The 23,365-nt window shown below is 29.9% G+C and overlaps 2 protein-coding genes across 9 annotated transcripts; one reads left to right on the forward strand and one right to left on the reverse strand.

The window, feature by feature from the left end:
* Positions 1–176: 176 nt before the first annotated feature.
* LOC126676649 (uncharacterized) lies at positions 177–8,787 on the reverse strand. 8 transcript variants are annotated; one of them, XM_056105648.1, is made up of 17 exons: positions 8,465–8,785; positions 8,290–8,373; positions 7,708–7,848; positions 7,523–7,593; positions 6,195–6,288; positions 5,034–5,111; positions 4,165–4,231; positions 3,837–3,922; positions 3,654–3,704; positions 3,305–3,370; positions 2,316–2,357; positions 1,894–2,014; positions 1,618–1,798; positions 1,147–1,284; positions 928–1,040; positions 638–709; positions 177–547 (listed from the first exon to the last, which is right to left on the reverse strand). In XM_056105648.1, exons 1-17 carry the CDS (start codon positions 8,645–8,647, stop codon positions 471–473), a joined length of 1,665 nt encoding a protein of 554 aa, XP_055961623.1. In that variant the 5' UTR covers positions 8,648–8,785; the 3' UTR covers positions 177–470. The 8 variants fall into 8 exon arrangements, with proteins under 8 accessions (XP_055961623.1, XP_050226858.1, XP_055961624.1 ...); XM_050370901.2 differs by having other exon boundaries at positions 2,310–2,357; XM_056105649.1 differs by lacking the exon at positions 3,305–3,370.
* Positions 8,788–16,251: 7,464 nt separating this feature from the next.
* On the forward strand, positions 16,252–22,159 carry LOC126679068 (glutamate decarboxylase 1). The gene is made up of 7 exons (XM_050374004.2): positions 16,252–16,412; positions 16,556–16,760; positions 19,516–19,716; positions 19,979–20,193; positions 20,718–20,971; positions 21,071–21,123; positions 21,454–22,159. The coding sequence occupies exons 1-7, from the start codon at positions 16,327–16,329 to the stop codon at positions 21,931–21,933; spliced, it is 1,494 nt and encodes a 497-aa protein (XP_050229961.1). The 5' UTR covers positions 16,252–16,326; the 3' UTR covers positions 21,934–22,159.
* Positions 22,160–23,365: the final 1,206 nt, after the last annotated feature.

Below are 23,365 nucleotides of genomic sequence, written 5' to 3' on the forward strand. Positions count from 1 at the left end.
TCTCTATACTTGTGTATCATCTTACGAATTCATTCCCACTACATAGCAGTATAGCACAGGTATGGTGAGATGAAGCACACACTAACCGCAACTAATGTATTTAAATATGTAGAATTTAGTAAAACTTAGAAAATTCATATGTTTACGTTATTATCAATCCTAACAAAAATTGCCAGTTGCCAATTGCTGCATGGAAGTATTTTATTTAAATTGTAGACAAATCTGTCTAATTTCATTAATTGATACCAGTTTTGCTTTAGTAATCACTGAATGATTGTATATTACAATCAAATCAACCTAATTGAATTGGGAAAAGATAGTTTTTCAATAGAACCTGTAAAAAAAATGAAAAACCTTTCTTCTTCTTTTTTTAATTACAATTAGCCATTTAATAGATGCATGTTTTCATCTTTCAATTTCAGTATTTACTTCAGCAATACTTCCTTGAGGCGAACTCCCCTATAGTGCCATCACACCCAAACTTTTCTACAAAAGGAATAAAGAAATTGCTTGACCTCCCTCACCCAAGAAAACAGCTCCATTACCTCTACAAATGGAAACACGACGAAGTTACTCATTATGCTACAAATTTGGATGTCATTAATAGGTTTAAACAATAGCTCACATGCTCTCTTACCAAGAATAAGCCGCAGCTGCAGGTAATTAACGCTTGTCTTTAATCTGAAGAAAGCAATTTGCATTGCAGAATCTGAAAGCATAAAGTTAGCAATTAACAAGACCATATAGCAAGGGACATTTTAGTTATTATCTTACTTAAAAGTATGAGTGAACAATGAGTTTTTAAAATTTCATGAGAAAAATAGTAATTTTGACCTAACCTCAAAGGGAGTTGAGCTTTTTCTAGTTACAAACAAAATGGTATATGAAAAATACACAATAAAGAACTATAAGTTTGATGCTTTTTACCACATTCAGGATTCAGTTTCAAAGAATGACCATATACTGCATATTTGGCATATGTTAACAGTCTGACTTGTTGTGGAGCACCCAACTTGCTAAGAACTGATCTCAGAATCCCGCTGCAAAAAAATGATAACTAAAGAGTTATTAGGATTGCATATAACAGCCGCAGCCTTCAAACACTGGTTTCATTCAATATCCAGTGGTCTAAGATAACTGAATTACTCTGTACGCAAGATTGTGAGGAAGTCGGAAGGTAGAGATTCCATAAATGAAGATATGTCCTCCATCTTTAAGGACTTCAGATCCTGCTTCAAAATTGTTTTCTCTTCAGCTGACAATCCTCTTCCGAGAGCTGATTTACTGTTGACAATACACAAGTTCCAAGAGTTACATAATTGTTAATATTCATCAGCAGAAGCAACCAGCCAGATTATATCCATTAATTGGTTGCTTATTAAATGTCAAATTAATCAGAAATTTGTATTTTCTACACTAACGAAGGGGAAGCACTTCTGTCGTTGTGCTAACAATAACAGCTGACTTCTTGTCAGTGGTTGTGAATCCTCTGTGATCATTCATCCATGTAAACATCTTTTATACTTCTATAAAGAAATATTACTCAGCACAGAGCTTGACTGTTTCACAGGAAAGTGTATTCGCTTATCACAGAGTGAAAGGATAAACAAACTTCACCTGTTAATAGTTCTTCCTGTGAAAATTACAGGGAAGTACATAGAATACTTCCCAACATTAAATCGTTCACCAAGCTGCTCTATTTGATGAGAGTCCTGCAGAATCAGCGCCTTCCAAAGCTTGCAATAGTCCTGTCTAAATCCTTCATCCAATTGTTTGTAGATTCCATGATCAAGAAGAACTTCATGATTTTCATACATAAACATAGTTAATAAAAATCCTGCATTTTATTTTAATAAAAGATAATTCCACTTGACCAGAGTGATCTTGACATACCCAAAGAAAAGCCATTTGAACCCTCTGGAGAAACTAATATGTTACCAGGATGTGGATCCCCATGGACAAACCCATGTACGAAAATCATCTCAGCAAAGACTTCAACCAATGCTTTTGCTACCTACAACCCAAACCAAGCGATGACAAGCCATGAAAGAAAATTTAGATTATTTATTCATGACAAACACTTCGCAGATAAGATATAATCAGAATACACAACTAACTAATAATTGAACTGAGATCAAATACGCCAAATTGCTGAGTGATAAGAATAAATAATTTAGTATCAAGTATTACGAAGTCCAAGGATCCATCAATCCAAGTTTCTCTCACAATAGGGAACAAATTCAATTTCCAGGAACCAAGTAATTTTAAATTTACATAAGCAAAAGCAGAAAGAGTTTAAACAAACTCACCATTACAGGATTTATTTCCATTTCCTTCAAAAGTTCCACATCATCAACCTGAAATCAAATAAACTTTCTGTTAATGGTGCATAGCCTGTCAAATCAAATGGCTACTAGATAAAAAAATCCGAAAAATGTAAAAAGGTCAATTAATGTACAAAAGAAAAGGCTCTCCTCTGAATTATATTATTTAATAATTCTTTGTTATAGTATTCTGCTAAAGTGATCTAGAATGTAACAGACCATGGAGCTTTCATTCCTATGATTAGGGTTGTGCATCGGTTGGTTCGGTTCGGAAACAGCCAAAAACTGACCAACCGAAGTTTGTTAAATTTCCGAACCGAACTGTAAATTCGGATTACATCGAACCGATTAGAATTGATTAAAAAACTGATTTTTTTTATTATTTATCTAAAAATTAACTTAAACACTAATGAATTTCTCGTGTATTATGTTCAACAGTTACATAGGTATTTATACTAGTATAGAAACTCTATTCAAGTAAGGAAATCCCGATCTAGGAAATAATCAATTACGAGCAATCATAATCAGTTAGTCGTTTAGCTACTAATTGATCCTAATATATTACAGTTCAAACTAACACTGACCAATGTTTTTCAGAAAGAACTTTTCCTAAGAACTCCAAGGAACTTGATATAAGCAAGTCCTTATTCAGCAAATAATTTCCTCATGCGAACCAATCTAACATGTGCTATGTAGTATAACACTCCAAAATATGGACTTGAGTTTCCATCATTTTACCACAAAAAGCAATAGTTTTCACGCTAAGACAGCATCTATTTTGTAGAGTTGTCATGGGCAATTCGGTTTAAGTTTTGGAGCAATGGACAGAAAATTCCATTGGTTGTCCCCTGCATATGTGTGGTTGTGTAACAGCAACATTATCATCCATGAAAGGAAAGAAAAAGGTTTTACATGGCTTTTTGACTTGCTATAAGTTAGTGAGTTATTAAGTGTACCCTGATATTATAAACCCAACAAACCTGACTTTTAGAGGACCTTGATGTCCTCAATCTTGGATCTACAGTGCAACTAAAAATACATCTGCTCTGCAAATTGGAAGATAAAGTTGGAAGTTCAACAGAATTCCTGACCACTAAGAGTTATATCTCAATATCAAACAAGACATCAACTTTTTGGACTTCCTAAAAGTGGCTGTTCTAGAGGGATTGCCACAAGATTTTATATCAATATTACTAGTTTACCAATATGAGCCAGGGATTTCGATCAGGGCCTATCTAGTTCTGCCGTGATACTCAATCAGTCTATATTTTATCTTTTCAACCTCAAAGGGATGAAGATGAAAATAAGAATCATATCATATTCATATACCTTATGTCCACGACAAAATTCCATTGTTAGAACGTGTCTTGTTGTCAAATCCTAGAAGAATTGAAAAGTGCAGTCAGCTTGGCCAAACATGCATAAAGATTCAACAGCATATCAGTGTTTACACAATTGACAGAAGATTAAAATAATAACGAAAGCAAGAACCTCAAATGTGATCTAGCATACCCAAAATATTTGAGGAACCTTGACCATCTTCTTGGTTTTAAAATTTTTGGCAGTTATTTCAGAATTTCTAGCTTCCTGCGTGAAATCTGCAGAACCATGGAAAAGTATAAGGCATGGCCTTTTTATTTGTCCTCAAAACAACTTCAAAGATGTAATCAGCATCATGGTCTCAACTCCCAAGTAAGCGGAAGGAATGAAAGCAACGAACTAAAAATAGGTACTACCAAATAGATAATCTACCAGAAAAAAAAAAAGAATTACCAACAAATTTTCCAAGGTTTTGAAGGAATAGTACAAGATAATAGAAACATGCATAACTACAACTCACCGAGTTCTGAAGAAATAGCCTTTGTGAACTCTGACACCAACCAATCAAACCTATAATTAGGGAAAAACTGAAGAGAGAAGATTTTAAGATAGAACACTGAATTAAGATGAATAAAGTAGTTGAGCCGCATCCAAAATAGAAAAGGTTAAACTTAAAATATTTAGGAAAATAAAAATTAAAAGAGAGAGAGATGTGTAAGAACAATTGAATCCAACAAGTGATAACAATGATGCCTATTAGAGAAAGTTTTGCTGGTAGTTCCCCTTGAAAATCAATGCATTACAATTGCATAAACAAAGTTTATGGATGTATAGGTGCTAGCAGTTGCAGATTTGCAGTTATCACTGCTCTAAATCATGACTAGTTATATAGTCCCTTTCTTTTTCTGTTTTCCAATAACTTCAAACCACACAGAAACATAACCCAACAATTTCATCCTTTTCAGGGTCTTTCAATTTTCCCTCTAAATGAATCTTCAGAACACTCAGTGTGAATATAGAAACATTGTACAGCAATACCTATAAGATTCCAGTGTGATATAGAAATCCCAATAATTACGATGGAAATAAACTTGCTTATAAAGGCAGCAATTCCAAAAAGAAAAAAATAACTCATTACTTTCACTTAAAAAAGATGCATTGCATAAATTCGAGACCTCATCCCATATTTTCTATCCTCTGGAAGCCCATTTTATAAACCTATAGGTACAACTTATGATGTCAAAAGACTAAGAAGGATAACAGCTTCATTTGCAATCATGAAAAGACTCGTCCGCATCCAAAATCGTTTAAGAAACAAAATAAACAATGACAATAAAATGGTGCATTAACAAAAAAGCAAAGACGAATGGTAGGAATACAAACACACACCCATGCAACTGATTTTGAAAGGAATGACATGGTTGTCGTGTCAATTGCCATCTGCTGTTCCAGCCCAGGGTATTGTACCTACGGGCAGAATGAAAAAACAATCACAATTAAAATGGTCTGTGAGCATCAAAGATTTTCTAATGAGGAACAAAATGGGTGTGCAAAAACGAGAGCAACAAAGCCAATGAAAATTACGCATGAGCAAAATCAAAGATCATTAAATAAGATAGCAGAATAAAATTATGATGATGATTATGATATAGATGATAGTGATTTGTGAACAACACACCAGCAACATTAGAATTTTTTGTTAGCATTTATTGGTTTATGATGATACCATAGCTTTCTTGATTGCCATATCACCTTTAATTTCTTCTCAAACTATAATAATCAGGCGATTCTACAAGAGTTGATAAATAATACTTTAAATTTTAATAGTGTGTTTGGAAAATATATGAGTAAAGTAAAGGGAGGTAAACTAAGGGTTGGATTTTTCCAACTCTTTCTTGTTTGGGAGAAAAGTATCCATAAAGTATGGATTAGTAAAAGAAAATAATGTGAATATTATAAAAATATCATTCAATTAAATTTAGATGAATGGTTATAGTATTTTTTGTAAAATATTCAATTCATAAAGAAAATCATTGTAAAATATTCAACATATAATTAATTCAAATAAAATAGTAAAACCATTATTGTAATGTAAAAATTGTTTTATAAGATCCAAATTTAGAAATGATAACAAAAAATATTAAAATATTTAAAGGTGTAGTGTATAACACCGATAAAATATATCATAAAAAAAGGATGTATAAGCAGAGTGTGAAATAATACATTGTAGTTATTAATTGTATAAAACATTTAGCCATGTTACCAAACATGTATAAGCAGAGTGTGAAATCTTTGTCACAGATGTGGATTTTTTATTTGCAGCAAGTTGAGTGTGCCATTTGTGTCAAAAGTGTACTTGTCTTTATATACTCGCAAATGGATTATTGGATTCCAAAAAAAATGTGTGCATGCGCATTTTAATGCAAGTATTTTTTTATACAAAACTCTCCTCACAATATGTAAACACAAATTGCAAATGATAACCATACAGAAGAAAAAAAGTTGGTAAAACAACAAGATAGTTGAACTGAGTATAATTTACAAACATACCTTAACTGCTACTTCTTGAGAATCTTTCAGCATGGCGCGATGTACTTGAGCAATAGATGCAGCAGCTATTGGTCGTTCATCAAATGATAAAAATCTAACACGTTCAGAAAAAGATTAAAAAGGTCATCAGTTCATTCTAGCCATTGACTTGCAATCATTTTTTAATGAAAGGTAGTGCTGTTCTGATATGCAAACGTTGTCTTAATGAGAGGATATATCAGGATGAAGGGTAGACTGCTTGCTAAAAAAATGGCACATATCTATAAGATATGCGACAGATCAAAATCTATCAACACGATTTTGACAAAAGTTTTTAGCACATAAGACTCCTTTTCAAGTAGTGATTATCAAAAGTAATGAGCACCAATATATGCTAGCTGCAAACTTATCATCATAGAAGACATCAGTATACTAACACATCTAGAAGCCAATATATAGAATTTATTAAGTTTATTACGAAACAGATATTATACCTAATATGAGATAGCTATTCCAATTTTGGAAAAGATAACAAGATAAAACACTGGTAATTTCCTTCAATAGAAACAAGAGAATAAAAAGGGTAAACAGACCAAATCTGACCCCTAGTCAATCAATCAATTACTACCACTTTACCAGGACTATATCATACCACAGCTAAAACATAAGACAGACTAAATGGAAAGTACATTAGCTTGAAGTTGATATTTCATAAACATAAATTGATATCCTAGATTCCGAAACCTAAAATACAATAATGTTAGGATGATAAACTCTTGTTTGATAAAATTATGTCTTGACCATAGTAAAAGAAACAGCTTGTTTTGTTTCTTCAGTGAATTTAATTCATTAAAAGTATGTTTTGAAGGCATTGCAGTTGCATGGTAAAAGAGCTTCAATTAAGAAGCAAGATACTATTAGTTTAGTACAATAAACAGACGCACATAAATTATGATGTGAAGCATGAAGGCATCAAAGGGTACGCAAACAGTATTAGATCGAAGACCAAAAAAATCATTTCCATTAAAAACAAAAGGAAACAAACAAATAAAAGGTAAGGTTTATCATCCTCCATCGACCAATTAAAGCCTAACACAAATACACAAGAAATAATTATGCACAGTTTTTCTCAAACAAATAATTTTACACAAATTTAGCCCCGAAACATAACCATCTTAAGATGAGATATCATTAGAACTGAAAATCAACAAGGATATTGGTAGTTGCTGAATCATAGAAGGAAAAAAAAATTATGCAGCCAACAGCTTAATGGTCAAGCACATAAACTCAATAACACCTGCTTCTCCCTTTCCCTCCATAGGAAAAACAATTAGTGAAGAAATGCCTACATCTTTGTAAAATCCTGACCGAAATTGCTGATTAATACTTCTTTTATGGCTTTGAAGTGACAAGGAACAGCCTACAAATATATTGAAAAGAAATTTAGCACTTGGAATGTACCTGCATAAATGATAAATTAAAACTAGTGTAACAGGAAACAAAAATGAACATAAATAAAATATATAATTAAAACCTGATCCTGCAATGAGGAAAGTGTTGAAGAGTATTCTGTTGGAACTTGCCGCATTGCAGCAACAAATTGCCCCGCTTTCACATAGAAACCTTTATTTGCTTCACATAATTTCAGCATTCTCTTAGCTGAACGTAGATGAATCTAAATCAAAAAAAGACGATCAAATCCTCAGTTAGCTAGCACTACAATCTAGAAGCTGCCTGATGCACGGGATGCACCAAAGTCTTCTGACTCTTTTTTTTTTTTTAACTTTTCTTCCCAAGTCTATGCAAGAAGCCAGTTCAATTCGGTTCAACTTAATCAACTCTGAATTTTTAAAAGCTTATTCCGTAAAATTCGGAATTTTCAATTGAGAATATATCAAGAGATATTAAAGAAATGGAATGATATGAAACTAAGATTTTGTAAATGATTAATTTGTAAACAAACCTACAAGCAACACTCATGACAACTTCTAAACATGTAATATTAACTAATTAGTGAGCAAATTTCGTTACGAAAAGCTATAAATTACTACTTCAGTATCATCGTAAACATTCAATTCAAATACAAAGACTCAAAATCAAATAGTCAACAACTAACCTCAGATAATGTGTGACCATATTTGTCTGAGTTCTCAGGCAGCGATCGCAAAGAGTACTTATAATCTGCAACAGTCAAAGCAATCTACCAAAATCCAAAAATACAAATAAAATGCATTGTCAAATAACTGATTAGATTGAAAAAATAACAGTAAAGTGAACAAGAAGAAACGTACGGCGGATATTGCACGGGAGGAGCGAGCGACGGCGTGAAATGGAGCCCTAATGTCGTCGTGCGATGAGAATGGGATAAAATTGAGGCGGTTGGCGGTGTAGAAGGTGAGGCCGGTGGCGGTTATTAGGTACAGAGCGGTTTTTGGCTTCGCGGGAAACTTGAAACTTGAGCTAAACGTCGTCATTTTGGGGTTCGTTAGGGGGCTTGGGGTTTTTTGTTGGCCGTCTCTGTAGATTCTTTTGGTAGTTTAGGAGGCGCCAAAATAACAGTTCATAGGTTGTTTGGGAATTCAGTTGGTCTATTCCAAGGATAAAATAAGGCACCAGTAAAATGAGAATAGGTTTATCAGCAAATTACTTTGATATAATTCGAACAAAGGGTCAACGCGCCCCCTGAACTTGTGATACGGGGTCATCTAACCCAATTTATATTTTTTTGAGCAACTAATTCCAAAACTCTTCATTTTTGGGTCAAATAGCACATAATTTATATTTTTATTTTAAAAAATAGATTTAGAATAATTATATCTCAATAATTAGGGAAATATCTAATTACCTTTTTTGCATCCATCGCCTCCGATTTATATTTTACACATTTTAAAAAATATAATTATGGGTTATTTGAGCCAAAATTAAAGAGTTTTGGGGTTAGTTACTCAAAAAAGTATAAATTGGATTAGATGACCCCGTGTTACAAGTTTAGGGGGCGCGTTGACTCTTTATTCGATATAATTCTATCGGTTTCATTTCTTAATGGCCTGAAAAAACCCTCATTGTTATTTTAGTTTTCAATTCCATGTCGGCGAAATTATTTTTCAATTTTTCTGTTTTTAAATTTTTGGTTTTCAACTGTACTCCAAATTAAAAAATTAAATGATTTTATTATTATAAAAATAAAAATATATAAAACAATTGCAAGGATCATTTCATATTTTTTTTCATTTGGACAAATTTAAACAAGCCTTAAAATTTGAAAACGTTGCCAGTGCTCTTGTAACACAGTGGTAATAACCACAGATATCTTGGTAAGAGGTCTCGTGTTCGAGTCTCACCCCCCCTTTCTAATTATCAAAAAAATTAAAAGAGTTCCAAATAAATTCTAAATAAAACCATTAATTATAATTAATTACTAAATTTCACTACGTCCCATTCCGCTTTCATCGGACTCGCCATCACCGGATCCAGCGACCAAACTCTGCTCGTTATCGACCATCGCTCGAACCATCCACCGGCACCCCACTAGAAACCACCGAACATATTCTTTTTTTTATTATTTTTCTTTAATTTCAATCGGAGCTTCACCTCTTCCGAGAAGTAATCTGCTCCTCCGTTGAGGAACAGATCTGCTCCTTGCCGGAGTAGCAACAGCTCCTTCGTTGAGGAGCAGATATGCTCCTTGCCGGAGTAGCAACAGCTCCTCGCCTGAGGAGTTGCTACTCCTCAAGCGAGGAGCTGCCGGTCCTCCGAAAACTTAAAAAAATAAAAATATATATATATTTCTAATTTTATGAAGAAAATGGGGTTTTTTTATAATTTATAACATTAAATAATATTTGAATTATTTGATAAATATGAGAATTTATTTTAAATACTATTCAAATGAAAAGAGTTCAATCTAATGATTTAAGGTGCAATAGAAAACCAAAAATCCAAAATAGGATAAAGTTGAAAGAATTGCTATGCCGGGGTGAAATTGAAAACCAAAATAAAGGTTAGGATTTTTTTTCCCAGCCGATTAGCCTATTTTTAAATCAAACGATATAATTATTCATTGTTGTTTTTGTTAATATTTTGAATTTATTATTTATTTTGAGATATTGGCGAAACAAATCCTAACGTTTCACTTTTTTTGCGATTTAAGCCCAACGTTTAAAACTTTACGAAACAAATCCCAACCTTTCCAATCTTTGATTTTGTAGCCCAAACCCATTATTTGCTTATGTGGCAGCCATATTATTGGTATATTAAATCCCAACGTTTTAAACTTTTGCAAATAAAATCTCAACATTTCGGATTTTTGCAAATTGTAGCCTAAAACAGATGACAAAATGGCTAAAATTAGAAATTGGGCTACAAATTTACAAAAATTGAAAAGGTTAGGATTTGTTTCGTAAAGTTTTAAACGTTAGGCTTAAATCGCTAAAAAAATGAAACGTTGGGATTTGTTTCGCCAATACCCCATTTATTTTTTAATGAAAGTCAATTAAATTAAATGGTATAATTAAAAAATATTTAACTTTATTTTTTATATAAATACAAACAAAAACTATAGTTATATGAAATCTAATGGCTTAATAAATTTATTTATTTTATTTTGTAATTTTTTTATTCTTGTTTTTTGAAACTGAAAAAATTAAACTAATTAAAGTATTAAAAATAAATTCACTAAATTATTAAATATTGTAAATATATAACTTTTATTTATATTTGTGTTAAAATAATTTTAAGGACTAAGATGAAATTTAATTCTAAGAATTACTACTATTCCAATTAGATTTTGTCTGAAATACAATGAATTTTAAAAAATATTTTTTTTATGTTTCAGTTAATTATACCCCTTGTAAAAGGGGAAACAATACTATCATTTTTTAATTTATAGAAAAAGTAATATTTTTGATAAAATCTCATGTAAACAGTAGTAATTATTTCTTAATACTATTTATTAAGTCCTTTGACCCAATTTTTTAAAAACTAACCTTTGATTTTTATGCTGAGATAAAAGAAATCTTCCATTAGTTATAAGTATAGGCATTTAGTAAAAGTATACAATTATTCCTAATAACCTCTCTTAAAACAATATGCATAAATAATTAAGGCACCGTTTGAATTGAGTGTTTTTAAAATTTATATATTTTACTAAATTATGGATTTTTAATCCATGACATGTGGAATCGACTTAATTGTAAATTTAATATTTTGCGATTTGTTCTTCTATTTTTTAAAGAAAAACAAAATTCTCTCCACATATATCATATACAGCGATTTACCCTTCCGATGTAGAAATTATAGCTCCGTAACTGATAATGATATAAACAAATAAATTTTATATTAATTGTTGCAAATTTAATATAACATAATAATAAATTCAGTTAAGTATAATCTAATAGTAAAATTATTTTAAAATGTAAAAATGGTATGCGCAAATCTCATTTTCTGCTAGTGTAATAAATAAAAGGTCAAATGTTGTAAAAAGGACAAACCTTTCATAAAAATTTCACAAAAGTCCTGATTTTTCAATTTTGTCGATTTTGGCCAAAAACAAATTATTTGGTTTCAATTGTGGCCAACTCTCAATTTGATTTCAATTTGCTTATGTGGCGCCTATGTGCCGCCTATGTGGCAATGCCAAATATTGAAAGGTTGAGATTTTTGTGAAACCAAATAATTCATTTTTGTCCAAAATCGATAAAATTGAAAGGTCAGGACTTTTGTGAAACCAAATAATCAGTTTTTGGCCAAAATCGATAAAATTGAAAGGTCATGACTTTTGTGAAACTTTTATGAAAGGTTTGACTTTTTTACAACATTTGGCCTAAATAAAAAGAAAATAAAAACTTAACAAGTTAACTTGATATATTATACAAACAACAAAGGTTCATTTTAAAGCCTACAATTGGCACAAAAGATAAATTAAGGTCAAATTTAAGGAATAAAAACACAATTAATTTGATATTTAGTTTGTTTTACATCCTCAGATGACGTATCAACAAATAATCGAAACATTATATAAATGTTGAAGCTGAAAAACCCTTTCTCTCTCTAAAAAAACCCTCCCCCTTCTCTCTAAACTAAAAACTCAACAAACTTAGCTTAGATGGGGTGGTTTTTTGGCCTTTTGGCCGGAAAACCACCTCCTCCACCACCCTTTTCTTTAATTTTTATTGTTATGTTGTTTTTATTTCAACCATGAAAAACTTCAAAATTTCTCCATGATCCAAAGAAGAAATTTTGAAGTTTTTCATGGTTTGCATGTAAAAAACTTCTTGTCTAGATGATGATCCATGAACCTTTAAATATTGAAGATTTTCTTCAATATTTTATTTTAATTGTTTGATTTTTTAATATATGCTTTGATGGTTGTTGATGGTTTTCTAACTTTAAATTCATGATGAAGAATGTGCCTACAAGATTTGAAGTTTTAAAGGATCAAGCGGTTTAACGGTATAGTCGATCGAGAATCAAGTTAAGACGCCGCTCCAACGGAATTTTGTTCTTCGTTGCGTCACCTTAGCGGGATTTGGTTCTTAATTTTTCTTTTTCGATTATTATCTTTTGCTTGTATTTTTTATTATTTCATATTTTCTTATTAGATTAGAGTATTTGAAAGACCATATATTTGTTTGTTGTTGTATGACTTTCATATTTGTACTTTGATCTTTTTTTTAATATGAATTTATCTCTGTTAAAAAAATAAAAAAATTAAAAAACTGATGTAGTAATATTATTGCCAGTTTAAAACTAAAAAGGTAAAACTATCCAAAATGCCAAGTTTAATGTGTTTTTTCTTCTAAAGTTATAAAATTGGCTTTAATCGATTATTTGTGCCAAGTTCATGAAGTAAAATTAACTTTTGTTTACTATAAAAAATTCAACTTGGATTTAAATACCTAGAGAGAAAAGGAAGCTCACAGAGTTGTAAACGGAAGCATCAATAGTCTTAGGTGATGGCGGCTAATGTTTACTTAAATTGTTGTGGTCCATCCATGGCTAATGCACTATGGAGTAGATGTTCGATTTGGATTTTTTAAAATTGCACCACATGTTGATGTCTTGCAATTAAAATATTAGTTGTGATATATACCTACTTGATCATATTATTCCAAAAATCATACTAATTAAGTAGGTAGGGTTTAATTAATAATAAAATTATGTCAATGATGTGAAAGAATTCTTTTAAATTTAAGGAAATAGGTTAGATCGATAGTGCATAATTTAGTTTATTTTGGATAATGGTCACTCCTGCTGCCCAACATCATGTTTCTTTCTTTTTGAACATTCCTAACCTAGTTATTTTTAGGTACATCAAAAAGTGAGCGCGCCCTCAAAATTTATAACATAAAATTATTTAATTTAATTTTTATTTTTTTAAGCAATTAACTCCGAAACTTTTCATTTTTAGGTCAGATTATCCCATAATTGTATTTTAAAAACCCGCAAAATACAAATTGGAGGTGAGTGATGTGAAAAAATAATTAGAAAATTCTCCAATTATTGCGATAAAATTATCCTAAACCTATTTTTGCAATAAAAATATAAATTATGGGGTAATTTGACCCAAAAAGGAATAGTTTTGGGTCAGTTGCTCAAAAGAGTAAAAACCGGATTAAATGATCATGTGTCACAAATTCAGGAGGGCACGTTGATCCTTTATTCTTTTTAGGTATATGTTAAATATAAACAAGATAATAGGATGAAGAAAGTGGCTGATATTAATTGAAGGCGGAAGGTTAATTTTTTTTATATAAATAATTAAATAAAATACGTACATTTTTTAAGTTTTTTTTTAGCCATTTGGACCATCAATATTTTAAAATGATACAAATATACTTCATGTTTGGAAATAAAAAAATACATAAATAACTAAAGATATGAGAGGTTAAATGTCAAATAAATAAACTAAAAGGGTTAAAGTGCTTTTTTTTTGAAAAATTTAAAAGATTTTTTGCAACATTTAAAAACTTAGAAGGCTTAAATGCTAAAAAGGACTAAAAAGACTTATCTTCTCTTTGTGAATAACTTGAATGATCTTTTATATGTTTACCCTGATCAAATAAAGGGCAATCGTTTTGAGAGCAGAATTCATTTTCATAAAAATTAAATATATGACTATATTTTTAATTGTTGGATTATATTTGAATTAGATCTAATGGCTGGAATTGTTTTGTATAAACGATATCAGAATTATTATCTTTTAGGAAAACTAAATTTTTACTATCATGATGGGAAAAAAATTAAAAGTATTTGATTTGAAGTTGTTTTTTAGAAGATTTTTATTTGTATTTTTATAAAATTGAGTTTCTGCAACTATTGTAGCTTGTGAATCGAATATCAATAGTATTACGATTTCAATGGAATTCACTTTTTTTTTCCGAGTAAAAATATAAGATTTTATTGCAACACTAGAAAAAGTATTACAACTCATGCATGTAGCTTCTTGCGAATATATTAAAAGATAAATAAATAACAAAAGTTGTAACCCTCTTGTGCAAATCAATAAAATAATAATTCCCGATGATAGCTATATAAAATTGACAATTGCAAATTGTTGATAAAGTATCACAATATCTTTTGAAAGCAACTGATTTGAATTTCGTCAACTGGACATTAGATTCAAATTGCACTTTATCAAAATACAATCTACAGCTCTGACAGTTTCAATCTAAATTGTTCAACTGGATTATATCTTTGAATGAATTTGATTGAAAACCTAAAATAAAAATTCCATCATAAACGATTTAAATCTGCACCGCAATAGAAGATCCACAAAGTGAACATCAAATCCCATAACGGGCAATATACAATTTTCACGGAGGAAAATATAAACTCCATAAAAGGAGAGATAAAAACAACCATAAATAAAACATAAAATAGCAAAAACAACGATTATATATAAAAAATATATAAATAAAAATTGAATTAAAAAAAACGAAACCACCGCCGATTAAAATATTAATCGGTGGTGGTCTTGAAAAAAACCAAGTTTAGGGTTTGTTTTTTTATTGGGAGAGGATGCTATGCGGCAAGGGTTTTTATTTTCTACTTATTTTTAACTATATCAATGAAATTCACATGTTAAATTTTTAAAAATGGCATAACAATTCTACTTTGTCCCACTTGTTTTTTTTTTTTTTAAAAACTGATTATTCAAAAAGTAAACCGAAGTAACATTCTTTTTTCATTTCCACCATTTATTAGAGAGTTTAATCAATTTCAGCCCCTTTCTTTCTTCTCACATTCCTAGCTTTTTATTTATATTCCTCCCGTCTAAAATATATATTTAAATTATAAAAAGATGAGTCAATCTTAAATACATATCACATTTTTACCTTTTAATATGAAAATAATATTTTACTCTTTTAATTTTATTAATATATTGTATTACCATTAATAAAATTTATTATAATTAATCCTTGAAATAATAAATAACGTTAATTAAAAAAATAAAACAAAATAAAATATTTAAAATAAGAAATTTATGTATCAACACTATTATTTAACTCTTATATATATATATATATATATATACACACACATACATATATATATGACAAACACATGTATCCCCTCCGTCCCGTTTAATAAGGAACATATCACATTTTTGGATATTTAAAAAGCCACATTATGATTTTTATGACATTTTATATGAAATTTTTCTTATATCCTCATTCTCTTTCTAATGCTAATGACTTTTACTCTATGCATAAGACCGCTATTAATAGGGATAAAAATATATTAATATTTATTGCTTTATTAATTTATGTGTAAAAAATAGTTGTACCGTTTTAAGCGGGACGGAGGGAGTATATGATAGAAAATCATGTACGATTTTTTAAATCGTCGGTCATCAATTATTTTTATTATTTATAAGTTATTACTATAAAATGAAATACCTAAAATTCAAGGTAAAATATAATTAAATTTTTTACACCATATATCCCATGTCAAAATATTTTTATATGGAGTACTACAAAACTACAAATAGTCAAATACAATGACTGAAAAATGTTAAATTTCTTTATTGTCCTTCCATTTTCACATGTCTTTCTAAATTATAAAAACCCAGCCCACCACTTCATTTCCTCACCCTCCTCATCACTCCCACTTTATTTCACTCATTCTTCCACTTGTCTCCTCTCTCTCCGCCATGGTTCTCTCCAAAACAGTCTCCGAATCCGACGTCTCCGTCCACTCAACCTTCGCTTCCCGATATGTTCGCGCTCCACTTCCCCGGTACAATATCCTCACTCAACGCTTAATTATTTTAATTTCTTTTAAATTAATTTTAATTAGTATCTGACTATGTCCGATTAGATTAATTATAATCTCCGCTGGAATCGTGGAATGCATTTTTAAATTTGTTTTTATTTTTTTAGGTTTCGGATGCCGGAGAACTCGATCCCGAAAGATGCAGCGTATCAGATAATAAACGACGAGCTAATGTTGGACGGAAATCCGAGGCTGAACTTGGCGTCATTTGTGACGACGTGGATGGAACCTGAATGTGATAAGCTTGTAATGGCGGGTATTAATAAAAACTACGTTGACATGGATGAATATCCTGTCACTACCGACTTGCAGGTTAGTATTTGCACGTTAATTCACCAGATGTTACCTCCCGCAGTTTTAACTAAGACTACAATAGTTTAGTATCCATTACATTCCAAATAAAATATTTTTTAATTAGACTTACTTAATTTTAAAAAACAAATTAAACTTTTTTTTTGTTTTTATTTTTTATGCTAAAAGTCCATTTTATTATGAACGGATTATAACTCAGATAATACATATATTTAGCAACATTCTTCTCAAATTGTGGTGCTAAATTCTTCTATAAACGCTATAAATTCATATTTTCCAAAAGATTAAAAATTTAATCCATTTTTATAGTAAGTTATTATTAAAAACTCCCTAAAATTTAATATATTACACAGATCTATTCTTGGCATTTTAAAAATATTTAAAAACAATCTTTCATCTACTCCTAAGTATCTACTTTTCTATTTCTATTAATTTTTTTTTGTCAATTAATATAAGATGCTAATATTCTATGTATGTACTAGTACTTATTTTTAATTAATGATATCCACTAATGAAGAATTTAATAAAATGATATTTTGATATAATATTATAAAATGAAAACAATTTTAATATTCATTTAAAATATCAAAATCGGGTAATATGCGATGGCAACCACATGATTTAAAGTGATTACCTCCATCAATTAAGTAATTGCCTTATAGCTGATTGGCTAGCTGCCTGCCTAATTGCAATATTCACGCGTTTTGATGCCCTTTGATATAGTATTACTATTATATGTAGATTTTCAACAAGGACAAGTGGATCTCAAAATCTATAGCCTAAAGTAAAAATATCACTCTCAAATAATGATGGTTTAGATTTTTAATTTTTTGTAGCTCCACACTATTTCTTCCTTTTACTTTTCTTGACAAGTTACAAATCAAATATATATAGTTTTAGATTTCTAGATGAAAATGACTATAGATGTACAAAACAATATCCAATTAATACCCATCTTCATCTAGGAGTTGGGTTGTTTTGAAATATCTTTTTGCATTATTATATGGTTGATTGGACTTAAAGCAACCTTAGTCACTTTATGAATCATTCGTCTATTCTATGGTAGTAATTAATTACTAATTAGTAATCAAAGGAGGCTTATTTATATCTAAACATTCATATGTGAATTTCCTTAAGAAAAAAACTTGCTGCTTTAGCAATCTATCCTTGTCGAGGTGCATTTTTTGTTTTATTATTCCTGTTTTGAGGAAATGGCTTCACATGCTTGTACTATTTCAATAATTGTGAGATATGGAAATTTAAAATTTTATGCATATTAATTTTTAAATTGAAATAGAAAAAATTGATAGAACTTGTAAGCAGATAAAAATACAGAGACTTTTATAGACTATTATACTATTATATCAACTTGGTGTGGTCAATTCACGGTACATGGTTTGAGCTTAGCCTTGCGATTTTAAAATACATCCCACAGTCAACAATCACCTGCCTGTCTTTTCTTTTGGTCCTACGACGGACATGCATGAACCTCTCAGTAACATTTTTTTTTAGAAGATTTGGCAAAAAAAAAACATTTTTTTAGAAGAAACAACTTGTCAATTAAAATTACTTTTTTGCCGTTGGAGATTTAATTTTTTATTCTCTTATTTAATTGATATAATATATATTTTCAAATTATTCAAAAATATTAATAATACCCTAATAAAAATTATTAAGTAATACATAAAAATTGAAATATAATATTCACTCCGTCCTAAAATAATAGTTAATTTTTTTTTTCACACAGTTTAAGAAATATGATTAACACTCTAATTTTTCACAACTTTATCTTTAATTTTTTTATATTTTTAATTTAATTGGTCAATTTTTTAAAAAAGATAATGAGAATATTGTTATTAAATTATGGTGCAAAGTGGGTCAGTACTCACAATTGCTTTGTAGGGAAATTAAGTGATCATTGTATTGGTCTATATGGTCTTTGACAAAACGATAGTTTTTCATAATTTGTTGCCGACATCTAGACATGTTGAACGGACTAGATATTTTTTAAACTGAACTAAAACACTTAATCTTATTATTAAATTTAATGCAAGTTTCTATTTATTTTAAATCTGTTTTGAAATAAATTTTAATTTGAGTTTTTAATTAAAATTAGAATTTTAAACTTTTCTTTTAAAATGATATAAAATAAGAATCAAATTCGTGAATTGGATTTAAATAAAAGAAATTGTATCTTAACCGAATTAAACTCAACTGGTCATATCTACCCACATCTTTATCCAAATTTATATTGATTGGTACTTTCACTATTTATAATTTTAAATAATTAGTTTATAAAAGAGTCTCATAGGAATCAGATGAAATGAAGAATTAATTATGGATAATCATGTTGGGTAGTAAATTATTAGGTCATGAATTTAAATTTTTTCACAAGTATTCTCTCTTTTTCAATTAATAATTTTTTAAAATTAGTGATACTTATATTGATGGCAAAATGTTGAAAAACTCGCGAACAATGTCTAATTTTTTTACGGCTGATTTTTATAACTTTTGAAAAAGTTCCATGTTTTTTTTCCTCCACAATTTGCCTATATTGATAGATCATGCAGTATAACTGAGCTATCCTAACCTTGTAATAGATGCCATAAATAATAATATTATCATGTTGTGAATTTGCATATAAAATTTGTAGTAAAGAAAAAAATGAATATATGGTAATTTAGAATGGCATGGAATCATGTAGCCATAAAAAAATGAGCATGGAGCTGACTATTATGATTGTTTGAGGATACAGAACCGATGTGTAAACATGATAGCACATCTGTTTAATGCACCACTTGGAGAGTCAGAGACAGCAGTAGGAGTTGGAACTGTTGGATCCTCAGAGGCTATTATGTTGGCTGGATTGGCTTTCAAAAGAAAGTGGCAAAACAAGAGAAAAGCTGAGGGCAAGCCTTTTGATAAACCGAATATTGTCACTGGTGCCAACGTTCAGGTATACATATTCATTTCATTCGAGCTAGGGTGTAATCGAGTCAAGCCAATTCATGAGCTTTTCGAGATTGACTCGATATTAATCTGAGTCAATCTCTATCTCAAAGTACATGAGCTAAACTGCCTGTATCAAATTTAAATGTTAAATGTTAAATATAATTTGGCTCGAAAACATTGATAATATTTCAACTCGATTTGGTATGATGACACTCCTAATTAGAGGCCTGTAGTGTCTAATATTAAATTAAACTTGTGTTGATCAGGTTTGTTGGGAGAAATTTGCAAGGTACTTTGAAGTGGAGTTGAAGGAAGTGAAACTGACCGAAGGGTATTATGTAATGGATCCAGCGAAAGCAGTTGAAATGGTTGATGAGAACACAATTTGTGTTGCTGCTATTCTTGGTTCCACCCTTAATGGAGAATTTGAAGACGTCAAGCTCTTGAATGATCTCTTGGTTGCCAAGAACGAAGAAACTGGGTATTTTTCTCCTTCTTTATTCCCAATTTTGATGCATTATAATACAACTTGATTCAAATCTTTCACAAAGTTTTAGACTAATATTTATTTATTGGAAAAAATGGATTAATGAACAAAACATCGTGCAACTCCCGTCTGAATTTTGTAATTTATCTCAGTTATATTTATATAGTAAAAAAATGTTTAATTGATAAAAATAAATTTTCTCACAAGCGCTTCCACTCTCTAATTATAAAAAAAAACAGGTTTATAATTAGAGAAAATTTATCATTTTTCTAAAAAAAATTACCTATCTAATTTTATAAAAATATTTATATTATGATCAAACCTGTTTATAGATTTTTATGTAATTATCAAATAAATTATGATATTCTTTTAAAAAAAATATGGACTAATTTGTCATAAAAGAACTTAATACCCAAATTGTATTTTATTTTTAATTTTTTATGTAGGATAGATTTATGAATTTCTTGAAGTGGGTTGGTTACTTATTTGATACATATCTTTAAATATTTATTATGTAGATGGGATACTCCAATCCATGTAGATGCAGCAAGTGGTGGATTTATTGCACCATTTCTGTACCCAGAACTAGAGTGGGATTTCAGATTGCCATTGGTGAAGAGCATCAATGTTAGTGGCCACAAATATGGGCTTGTCTATGCTGGTATTGGTTGGGCCATCTGGAGAACCAAAGAAGACTTGCCTGAAGAACTCATCTTCCATATTAACTACCTTGGAGCTGATCAGCCTACCTTCACTCTCAATTTCTCCAAAGGTACTTTTATTTATTCTTAATTATCATTCTCTTCAGACCCTTCTTTTTCTTTACAATCAAATCCTTAATTTTCCCCTTTCTATGTGCGTCTATTTTTAGGTTCTAGTCAAGTCATTGCTCAATACTATCAACTCATTCGGTTGGGTTATGAGGTGAGTCCAACATTCATATTCAGCTTATTCTGCAATCATAGCTTCTTACATAGAAAAGAGTCGAAACCGCAATTTTTATAAAAATAAATTACTGATATAGACTTGCTTAGCTTTCTAAAATATCAAACCGAACTAAACCAAATTCATTAGTACTTGTTCAGTTCGGTTAAAACTAATTTGGTTCGATTTTTGCGTACTCCTACTTAGTATATAAGTGGATTTTTATTGATGAGAAAATGTTTGGTTAAACTTTAGTAGTTTCAGAACCGTTTATATAATATAATAAAAACGCCAAAATGTAAGACTCGGAAAGTATTCAATCATTTGCAGGGATACAGGAGCATAATGGAAAACTGCAGGGACAACATGATGGTACTAAAAGAAGGACTTGAAAAGACAGGAAAATTCAACATAGTCTCAAAGGATGTCGGAGTTTCACTAGTAGCATTTTCCTTAAAAGACCACAGCTGCCATAACGAATTCGAAATTTCGGAAATGCTAAGGAGGTTCGGATGGATTGTTCCTGCTTACACAATGCCTGCCGATGCCCAACACATTACTGTTCTTCGCGTCGTCATTAGAGAAGACTTTTCTCGCACGTTTGCTGAGAGACTTGTGATTGACATCGAAAGGGTTCTGCATGAACTCGACACTCTTCCTTCTAGGATTACTGAAAAGATTGCAATTCTTGAAGACAAAGCAAAGAGTGAAAATAAAAATGGGAAGAAGACTGAAGTTGAAACACAAAAGGAGATTACTACTATTTGGAAGAAATTTGTTCTTCAAAAGAAAATGAATGGTGTTTGTTAAGAGGTAATTTATTTTCAATTGGATGATGATGATGATTTCTTTTTATCTATGTATGAGTTTGTATCACTTTTGTTGTATCGTTTGTATGGATTTTTCATGAGAGCAAATTATATTATGTGTTTGTATGTGGCTACATAACTTAACTTTCATGTATAGTATCTAAGTATCATAAACTTATATGTGAACCAATTTGAATCTTATGAATCTGTTGTTGTTTTATGGGTAATACATTTGTGATCATACTATTTTACTAAGAGAGTAAGAGCAATTACTCCAACACTACTCCCATATTGTCGTAGTTTATAGTTTTTTTTTCGTTTTTAAAAATCAAATGGCACGGTCTTTTATTGTTATTTCCGATAATATTTTAATTTTATTCATTTTAGTGTTAATCAACTACTTCAAGAAATTTAATTAAAAATATAATTTTAGTTTAGTCTTTAAATGTATTTTTGACATAAATATAAATAAAAAATTTATTTTCAAATTTAATGGCCTAATGAAATTGTTGGAGAATCCTTGCAAACTGAAGTAGCTCTCTCCGCAATGCAAGAGGCTTTCAAGATCGTTTTAAGAGTTCTTCAATTTATATTTTTCTAATTTAAACTGTTTTTTAGTTTTTCTTAATTTTTTTATTTCTTTTAATGTTTAAAATAAAAAAAGAACTAAAAACTAAAAAAAGTATCTTCTATAGTTAAAAATAGAAAACATTAATAAATATACAAAAAATAAACAAATATCAAACATGTTTTTTTGAAAATTAAACCCAAATATCTTTTTATGAAATGCAATAAAATCCAATCTTTTTTATTTTTTTAAAATAAAACGAGATAATTACTATTTTATTTTTATTTTCATTTTTCATAAAATTAGTTAGTTTCTTATTCTCATAAAATGAATATTTTATTCAGATTTATAGTTTTACAATGTTTCATTAAATACAAGTTTATATATATTTTCATGAAATTAAATAAAATTCAGCTTTTTTTTACTTTTCCATAATAAAATAAAGCTGTTTTTTGGGTTTTTAAGAGTGGAGCTACTTCACATGCCAAATGAATAGGCGGCAATTCAATTTAAGTAGCAATTTATTTCCTTATCTTATAAATAATGGATAATTAATATATAAATTAATTGTGTAGATAAATCAGTTATGAATTCGCTGATCATGGATAATTAGTCCCATTTTAACAAATTTTTACAAATTGAGGAGACAAATATGAAAGTAATAATTGAGAGCCGAAAAAAAAATTAAAGTGAGATTTTAGGTAAATATTAGTGTCATTTTGTAATTTTTTTCCTAAAAATAGTGAATATGCTGATTTAGCCACGTTGGCATGTTCTCTTGCCACTTACCCAAGCAGCAAGTGCCAAGTGCACACAATAACGTGTCAAGCGCTTGCGTACGTGCACACACGTGTGCGTTACAGTA

Source organism: Mercurialis annua, linkage group LG4 (assembly GCF_937616625.2).
Source record: "Mercurialis annua linkage group LG4, ddMerAnnu1.2, whole genome shotgun sequence".
Classification (NCBI taxonomy): Eukaryota; Viridiplantae; Streptophyta; class Magnoliopsida; order Malpighiales; family Euphorbiaceae; genus Mercurialis; species Mercurialis annua.